Source organism: Bufo gargarizans, chromosome 2, assembly GCF_014858855.1.
Source record: "Bufo gargarizans isolate SCDJY-AF-19 chromosome 2, ASM1485885v1, whole genome shotgun sequence".
NCBI classification, from domain to species: Eukaryota; Metazoa; Chordata; class Amphibia; order Anura; family Bufonidae; genus Bufo; species Bufo gargarizans.
In genome coordinates, this window is record NC_058081.1 from 187,711,543 (window position 1) to 187,721,175 (window position 9,633).

Sequence of the window (9,633 nt, forward strand, 5' to 3'; positions counted from 1 at the left end):
CTGAACACATAAAGAGGACCTTTCATGGTTTTGTATTAATTGAGATAAATACCTTTACTTGCGGGGTACTGCCTGAGGCAGGACTTGCCGCCCTGCCTGATTTTTTTTTTTTTTTAAATATTGCTCCTACGCCCCACTGTGCCCCCTGCACTTTTCCCACTCAAGTATGCTACTACTGAGCATCGGTACAGGGAGGAGGAGATGCCAGGGTTCCTCATTGGGCGTCTCCTTCTCCCTGGCTGTGCCGCAATCCAATCACAGCAGGGAGCGTCACAGCCAGGGAGAAAAAAAAGCTCACAAACCGGCGGGACATAGGAGCGATATTTTAAAAAAATCAGGCAGGGTGGCAGTACCCCCCAATACAAACCATGAAAGGTCCTCTTTTAAGAAACCCTACATTATATCTTCAGACCTCCAGAGCCAAACATACTGTACTCTGTAGCTTCTCTTTACTCTATGTTAATAGATAAGGGTCCTAAACTTCTATTAACCCAGAATTCCTTGATACTTGAAAATTATTTTCTCAAATCCCTAAGCAAAATTGTTTAAAGGAACTGTGCATTCAGTTATGTCTCTATCATATTCAGATTTTTACACAAGTACCTAAAGATATCCAAATGAAACAAATGGATCAGTTCCATGAGCTATTATCGACTCTTCTGTTTGATTTATCTTTATCTACCTTTAGGACTCATGTGAAAATCTGATGTAGATTTAGGTCAAATTTATTCAGAAATATAGAAAATTCTGAAGCGTTCGCAAACTTTCAAGCACCATTGAATATATTCTCTTTTTCAAGGACCTGTGAACATATTGTAAACATGATAAAGACATATGTAACTGAATGAACACTTTATTTAAACAATTGTGCTTCGGGGTTCGAGAAGTAATTTTTAAGTATCCTATTAGGGAATTTTCTGTTAATAAATGCTTTTTCAAGCACCGCTCTCTAGGTAACAACACCCACACATGACTTTTTCTTTACTGGGGAGAGTAGCTCAGTTCGAAAGGTACCCAAGAGAGCTTTACTGGAAACCTTGCCCTCCATAATTCATTCATTAAAACACATCTTCTACTTTTTAGTTTATACATGTATTGAAACTGCCTGGAACATTGAACACACAGCTTGCTACAGACATTGAGCCAGCAATGTAGGATTTCACAATTAAATAAGCAATGCACTGTATTTATAAAGTTACTCATCTTTTATGTAGATTTGTTTTAACAAACAGGCTGAACTGGATGGAGAGATGTCATTTTTCAGCCTTATAAACTATGTTACTATGTAACACAGTGATCAACGCTTTGAATAATACATTCTTTGAATAAAGCCTGCTATTCAAAAGGTTTTACTAGAAACAGGCAATACAAAAATGATGTGGCCACTATTCAGATAGTCCCCTGTATTTAGATCAGTACTGTACCTCAATTTTGTCCAGAATTCGCAGAACTGCTAAAAATAAGGTTTCCAATTTTCTGCAGATTCTTCCTATGTGATCCTCACTGAAGAATGCATCGAGAAGGATCAGCAGTAGAAATTAAAACCTTCAATTTGAGCATAAATTAACACATAAATAGTATTTATATAGGCTTAAACAGCCAAACTGCCTACTGTCACCTGACAGGCAGTGTGCTCCAGGTTCATCTGGGGTGTAGAATGGGCGTATGTGACTCCTTATATATGCATATCTGCTACAGGAGCCACATCCTGGATGATCTCATGTGTATCCACCCCAGCAAGTACCCAGCTAAATTAAAGAGATCTCTGGTTTCCCATGGATAATGTTTCAACTGTATCATTAAAGATTGGCCAACTTTCTAACATACTATTGCATTTCAAATCTTCTTCACCATTTACAATACCTTGGAGAGCTTGACAGGTTGTGTAGGTCATTGTTTGTGCGTTAAACAGTGGATTTTAGACTGCTACATTTTACCTGCTGGAATGTAACCAGTGCTGGCACAAGGGTCAGCATAGAAGGATGCCCCTGATGCAATTTATTGATAAAGCCATGCTAGGTGTTCAAATTTCTTTCTGTTGGACACTGTAACCAAGCTGATCATAATATCATCCGAGCTGGGGTCCCTTGGGTGCCGGTGGCAATTTAATACTTGGGGGCGGCTATAACAATGAACTTGTCCTGCCCCTGTGAGAATAATTAGGTCTCTAACGTCGTCCCTCAATTAACTTCTAGGACAAACATTGTCAGTTGAAAATATTGTAACTTGAGACCATGAAGTGGACCTTCCAGCAAGAAGTATAAATCCTTCCTTTTATATTTCTCATTCCTTTCCAGTCCTCAAAGAACCACACCAAAAACTGCCAAAAAACCCTGCATGTATGAATTTAGCCTAAAGGCCCTATGCACGCTGCAGTTACACAGCCTTTTTTCTACATAATAATTATCTTTATTTATAGAGCGCCAACATATTCCACAGCGCTTTACAGTTCAGAGGTTCATGTACAAACAGTCATAAATAAAATGGCTGTAAACCTACAAAACCTCTCTGTCTATACTTGACAGCACAACATTCCACCTGGAAAAACATCCAATATCATAGCAAAAAAGCAAGTGGAGATCATATATCCAAAATATCAATTTATTATATATTAAAATATGTAGAAATAAAGGGGCAAGATGGAAAACAGTATACAGAGAAGCGAAGAGCAAAATATACACAGCATTTCAGCACTCGGTGGGTATCAGGTCAGATGCTGTGACTCACGGGCACCCAATTTTGTATCACAGATGGTGAATACCACCCCTTTAGGGGACTAAGTAACGCGATACACAATAGAATATCGCTGGATGTCCGTGCAGTACACAGCAACGTCCTAAGTGGTCATAGACAACATGTAACCGGCAGGCTAAATACAATATATCCACAGCCCAGTCTATGACCAGTACCCATATATAGATAGCCTAAAGGATAACGTAGGCCTAATATGGATATGGTCTATGGTGAACCATGCACTGGTGTCTAACTACACCTAACGCGGGACGTACCTAAAGACCTGATGATAGCCCAGAAGGATAGTTTACCCTAAGCGCAAGACCTCAATGCGCGTTTCACCTCAGCGGCTTCGTCAGGAGGTATAAGATTGTGAAGTAGCAGGGTATATATAGTTGAAATAAATGTGGTAGGGGTTTGCCTGGGTTGCGAACACCTGTGATCCAACATAGCGGGCGCGGGAGCACCATGATCCACGGAGCCACCTCTCAGCGCGTCCCCGCCAATGTACCGCCCATGCGTGGCCCACATTGACGTCACGGAGCACGTTGACATGGCTCCGTGCAGCGCATGCGTGGAACCGCGACCCAGTGGAACGCAGGTGACCCGCAAACACCAGCCAATGGATCCTATTGAAAAAGCGGATGTAGCTACATCACAGGGGTGGCTAGTACCATTTGGAGGAAAATGAGGGATCCCTATATATAGCAGACATCCATATTAGGCCTACGATGATCCCAAATATGGGATCATCTTAGGCCTAATCGTGAGTTACAGTAATCAAGGTGGAAATGGATCAGGGCAACAATGAGAGTTCTACATGGACTTTGCACATATTCTACCCTGAAATCTGTATGAAATCTCCACAGAATCTTCCCCTGGAATCTCTGTATTCTTGGTGCAGGTTTCTGCATGGAAATCATGCTGAAACTGCAGCATTGAATGGGGCTTATTGTAACAGAAGCCCTCTGTTTGTCTGTTGATAGGATTGTGTTACATACCGTTTCTGACCTAACTCTCTCCCAGGCAGAGGGGAGCCATTGTGTGTCCTGTATGGGAGTCTTTATAAACAATGGGGTTTTACTGTCTGGAGATGATTGGGTTACATGCAGTATCTGACCTAATTATCTTCCAGGCAGAGGGGAGACATCCCGGATTGTGTGGTTATTTCCATTGGTCTGTGTGTTTGTCACCCAGTTCTCCATCAGGTCCAGAGGGGAGGTCCCCTTGCATGGGAACTTGTATATAAGGCCAAGTGTGGCACCAATAAAGGTGAATCTTCTTACCCTCAACTCGCAGCCTTGTCTCGTTTTGTAGGGAACAGCTATATTACTCTTGTAAGAGTTGCACAGCTACTGGGAATCACAACTCTGCTTGGAAGTCTCTGGAGCAACTCTACAGCGCCACTCTGACCTAGCGGAGAAGGACGTTGCCAACGGTTGATACCGTTACACTAATCTTCAGGAATTTATGCTTCAGTCTGTATTGGCGTACTTTGCATCAAATTAATCAACTGTTGCACGCTGTTTGATAAATTAGATGTATCTTTAAACCTAACACTTGCTAGGCAATTTACCATCTCCCTACACTGTAGTTTTTGCATTAAAAAGTAACAAAACCTGGTTTTATGACTCTTTAAAATGCTGTTGTAACAAGATCTAGTCGCAACTGGTGTTTTTATGCCGCCCTTGCCAGTTTCCAAAAAAGAGGACATGAGAACTGGGTGCGTGGGTGGGGCCATCAGCCCCAGCACAATTATCATATTTACAGCAGAAACGGGCAGTGATGACTGAAACCTGTGCCAGCTATGAGCTGAAGTACATTTCAGCCTAGCACATGGACTCCCAGAGGGGGCATTGAATTTTTTACAAAGCCTGCATCTTATCATAAATTAATTGCCTCTTCTTGAGTTGCAGGGCCTGTCAAGACTGGTGTAACACATGCTTCATAAATTAGGGCCTTGTTCTAGAAATGCTACTCCAGGGACACGTTGCATTTACAGAAAAGTCACAATTTTTTGTGCAAGTGACTGCAAAAAATTGCAAAGCATATTTTACTACTGCCAGAATTCTGGAGTGCAGGGTGATATTTCACCATAGAATATCCATTCTTGTGCTGACCACCTGGATGCACTTGGTGATCTTAAAGGGTAACTGTCATGTTTTCATAAAAAAATCTATTTTAGCATATGTTACTGCTGCAGCAGCATTATGCATAAAGCAATCTTTAGTTTCTTCACATACCACTGTTTTCCTTGAGTTTTTCCCTTAGTTATAGCTGTTTAAATGTTTACAATATGAGGACCTTCTCAAGATGGCTCCTCTGCCAGTTCTCTGAGGCCAAAACATCTTTCCCTCACTTCCCATAGACACTTGCTGTAGCCAGCAGCTCCCTGCCAGCCAATCAGATTGGATTACTGAGAAACACGCCTCTTCACTCTGAAGCCTAATGCAGGCATGCAGTGTGAAGGACCGCTCTCCGTCTTCCTGTCTTCTTAGCTGGAGACAGACAAGCCATAGCAACTGTCTTTTAATGGAGCAGTAGAAAGGGACAGAGGACATTAATGAAAGCTGTTATTATGAGGTAATTACAGATCTTTTGCCAATCATTGACAGACTAACTCAGGAATACATGTCTAGCTCTAATAAACTAGCAATAAATAAATAAATAAAATGACAGTTACCCTTTAAAGCCATGTTCTGGAAAACTAAAGATGCAGATACAGATAGTAAAGTAATAGGGAGGAGGTAATGGTCTATGTGCAGTTGGAAGAAGTGAAAAGTTGCACTGGCTAAGGTTACTTTCACACTAGCATTAATATTTTCCGGTATTGAGATTCGTCATAGGGCCTCAAACCGGAAAAAAACGCTTCCGTTTTGTCCCCATTCATTGTCAATGGGGACAAAACGTAACTGAACAGAACGGAATGCACCAAAATGCATTCCGTACCATTCTCATACAGGAGAGCATTCCATCCTGGGATGCGGAGCAAGACGGATCTGTCATGACCCACAATGCAAGTCAATGGGAACGGAGCTGTTCAACTCTGACACAATCTGACACATAGAAAACGAATCCGTCCCCTATTGACTTTCAATGGAGTTCATGACGGATCAGTCTTTGCTATGTTAAAGATAATACAACTGGATCCGTTCATAACGGATGCAGATGGCTGTATTATGAGTAACGGAATAATTTTTGCTGAACCCTGCCGGATCCAGCAAAAACGCTAGTGTGAAAGTAGCCTAATTTAATTATTAGGTTATTTAGTATTATTATGTACAGAACCATGAACAAAAGCTTTAACAAAGGCTATGTGGTCTTATATAGTTAGATCAATAGGTGATGTTCACTGCTTAGTTGTGCAGACCAGATTATCAGAAATTTTAAATGTGACGTTACATTCTACCAATATTATAACTGTTTTTATTTTCAAGTGTAGAAAGTATTGCCATTCAGAAAGCTGATACATTTATGACGATACAGTTATATGATTATGGTTGTATAGTGATTGCGATCATTCAGTTTCCTTTAATTTAAATGTATATATTTATATTGTACTGTAGTAATTGTGTTATGGGATTGGGATGATGGAAAATGGTGGTAAAGATGGTACATTAACATTAGATTTTCAGTCAGCCATATTGTTTCTTCTCCCTCTTTTTAGGTGTAAATCATGGAGATTTGAATGACCACAATTTACTAGTGGAAAAGATCAACATATCCAATGGAAATGGCAGCAACCAGAACAGAGTCTCAGGAATTCTGGATTTTGGGGACATGAGTTATGGGTGTTACATTTTTGAAGTTGCAATTACAATAATGTACATGATGATAGAAAGTAGTGACCCGCTTCCTGTAGGTGGATACGTTTTAGCGGGATATGAGAGTGTGGTTCCCCTGACAAAAGAAGAAAAGGAGGCCCTGTTCACCCTAGTGTGCTGTAGATTTGCCCAGTCTCTAGTAATGGCAAGATACAGTGTCCTACTTTGCCCAGAAAATGAAGAATATCTTATGATCACTGCAAAAACTGGGTGGAAACATCTGAAGACTCTGCACAATAAGGGAAAAGCGGTCATTGAGAAGATCTGGGAGGACACTTCAAGATCATACCTTGAAAACAATCATGAGCACTAACATGATAACAAAATCTGTAAGGCTGAAGAAACACATCCATCCATCACACCAGCCTATTATCCTGAAAAGTTGATCCAGAGGAAGGCAAAAAAACAACAAGAGATAAAAGCCAATTTTCCTAATTTTAGGGGGGGGGAAATCTTAAGGCAATTAGAGTAACTATTTGGATCAATGACCATTCTCCAAAATTCTAGTAACTGTAATATTAGAATTCTCAAGAAATACATCCAGGCCCATCCAGAACTCTTTTAGTGAATTCCCCATCACCACCTCCTCAGGCAGAGAGTTCCAGAGTCTCACTGCTCTTACCGTAAAGAATCCTCTTCTATGTTTGTGTACAAACCTTCTTTCCTCCAGACGCAGAGGATGTCCCCTCGTCACAGTCACAGTCCTGGGTGGATATGAAATGGTAGAGCATGGGAGAGTTCTTTTGTACTGCCCCCTGATATATTTATACATGGTTATTAGATCTCTCCTCAGTCGTCTTTTTTTCTAAAGTGAATAATCCTCATTTTGATAATCTTTCAGGGTACTGTAGTCCATCCATTTCAGTTATTACTTCTGTTGCCCTCCTTGAACCCTCTCCAACTCTGCAGTCTTTCTTATACACAGGAGCCCAGAATTGTACACAATGCTACATATGTGGTCTGACTGGTGATTTGTAAAGTGGCAGGACTATGTTACATGCATCTATGCCCCTTTTTGATGCACCTAATAATCTTATTGGCCTTGGCAGCAGCTGCCTGACACTGGTTTCTACAGTTAAGTTTACTGTCATCTAAAAGTCCTTTTCCATGTCAGTGTTACCCAGTGTTTTACCATTCAGCATGTACTGGTGACTTGTATTTTTCCTTCCCATGTACATAACCTTACATTTGTCAGTGTTCTGTGCCCAAGTCTCCCGTCTATCCAGATCCACCTGTAGCGGTCTACTGTCCTCTTTTGTGTTACTTTGTACAGTTTAGTATCGTCAGCAAAAACTGATATTTTACTGTGCAAGCCTTCTACAAGATCATTAATAAATATTGTAGCAATGTCTTTGGTAAAGTACTGGAGTACTATTTATATGTTGCCCATATTTCTCAGATGGGTCAGATAAAAGGAATCCTAAAAGCTGTATGATTTCAGCAAAGTATAGTTTGCTGGCACTGGTTTATTTAGACTTTATTTATAGGCTGGATTTTTTGGGGGTAATAGTAGCGTGTCTTCCATTCCAGCCCATTCCAGTACAGCTATTCCCCCTAGCCTGAGGTGTTTCCATGTGTAATCACTGCAATCGTTACTGGGGAATAAATAGAGGCCTCAGTGTGGGTCAGAGCCTTGAAGCTGGTAGGCGTGCCTCCTGTGAAAAGTCTGATCTGCATGGGACTTGTACCTAGGTGAGGTAGAAAGTAACCACTGTTTAGTTAGCGCTTAGACAGGCCACAAATTTGATTTAATGTTTGTATTATTTGGTGCTGTGGCTTTACACGATGCGCTTCTATAACTTGGATGCCTTGTTTTGGATACAAAAAATAAACTGAGTTTCGACTTTTAGGACTGCTGAGCCCAGTGACATCTGTTATTTCTAGCCCTGTTCACACATAGATCCCTATAATATATTGAGAATAAGGCCCAATACCAGTACCTCAGTAATGACCCAATCAAGTCTAGAACTTACCTCCTTATAGAAACATTAATTTGACAGGGCCGATCCCTTAAGAATACGGCATTATACACTTATTTTAAGTGAGTCCCTCCAGGAAAGCATCTCTTAGAAAACCTTTACCCTGGTTTCACACCTAAGCGTTTCTCAAACGCGCGTTTCTATGCGCGTTTTTGTCGCGCGTTTTTATGCGCGTTTTTTGTAATAGTAAACGCGCGTTTGACGCGCGTTTGGGTGATTGACAGCAGTGTTATCCAAAGAGTCTATGGCCCAAACGCGCGTCAAACGCGCCAAAAAAAGCTCCTGTACTTGTTTGAGCGTCAGGCGTTTTACAGCGCGTTCAAACGCGCTGTAAAACGCGAAAATGAGAACCAGCCCCATAGGGAAGCATTGGTTTTCATGTGTTGCGCGTTTTACAGCGCGTAGGAACGCGCTGTAAAACGCTCAAGTGTGAACCCAGGGTCAAACAGTTTCGAGGCTCAGTTTTTGAATAATATATGTGGAACTGCATGGATCAGAGAGCGAGTGGAGGAGAAAAGATGAGAATTAAGATAAATTAGAGACAGAGGAGATTAAGGGTGTTTAAGTGGATCTATTATCATACTACACTGCCCTATGGCAGGTGAGATGTGGGGGAGCAGTTCTCCATGAATAACAATAAAAGTATTCTTTATTACGCTACATTAGCCACAAGGCACGGTATTATGTGTGCTGTATGGTTTGACAGCAATGTGGACCTGTCTGTATGGTATGATGCAATTACAGTGGGCGGCATACTATGACAACAGAAACTGAGGCTCGGACTTTTCTAAAATATTAACCAACCATATTAACGGTTTATAAATGGCAGACTGTTCTAAGCAGTTCAGTACTTTAGAGATAAATGCTGATGAAAAGAAATGTTAGATAAGGCAAAAGATGTATCTACTGTATATCCGTCTGTACCAGCAGATCAAACAGAAAAGATACAATGTTGGAATACAACTTATACATTTTCTACACATGGAGTAATAAAAATGCTATTACTTTTATGTAAAATATTAATAGAATAATACACTAGGTTGTAAAAGCTGCTACTCAATTTATGTCTGTCTGCTGTTAAGAAATTAAAATATGTT

The 9,633-nt window shown here is 40.8% G+C and overlaps 2 protein-coding genes across 4 annotated transcripts in view; one reads left to right on the forward strand and one right to left on the reverse strand.

Moving 5' to 3' along the window:
- Positions 1-1,576, reverse strand: part of LOC122927687 (very long-chain acyl-CoA synthetase-like) — a 173,683-nt gene extending 172,107 nt beyond the window's left edge. For both annotated transcript variants that reach the window (XM_044279774.1, XM_044279773.1), the window contains exon 1: positions 1,425-1,576. The gene's annotated coding sequence lies outside the window, so the exon portion shown is untranslated. The remainder of the gene's footprint in view (positions 1-1,424) is intronic.
- HYKK (hydroxylysine kinase) overlaps positions 1-8,735 on the forward strand; it is a 90,777-nt gene extending 82,042 nt beyond the window's left edge. For both annotated transcript variants that reach the window (XM_044279777.1, XM_044279776.1), the window contains exon 5: positions 6,401-8,735. In XM_044279777.1, coding sequence (XP_044135712.1) covers positions 6,401-6,870 — 470 coding nt within the window. In that variant the 3' untranslated portion in view covers positions 6,871-8,735. The remainder of the gene's footprint in view (positions 1-6,400) is intronic.
- Positions 8,736-9,633: the final 898 nt, after the last annotated feature.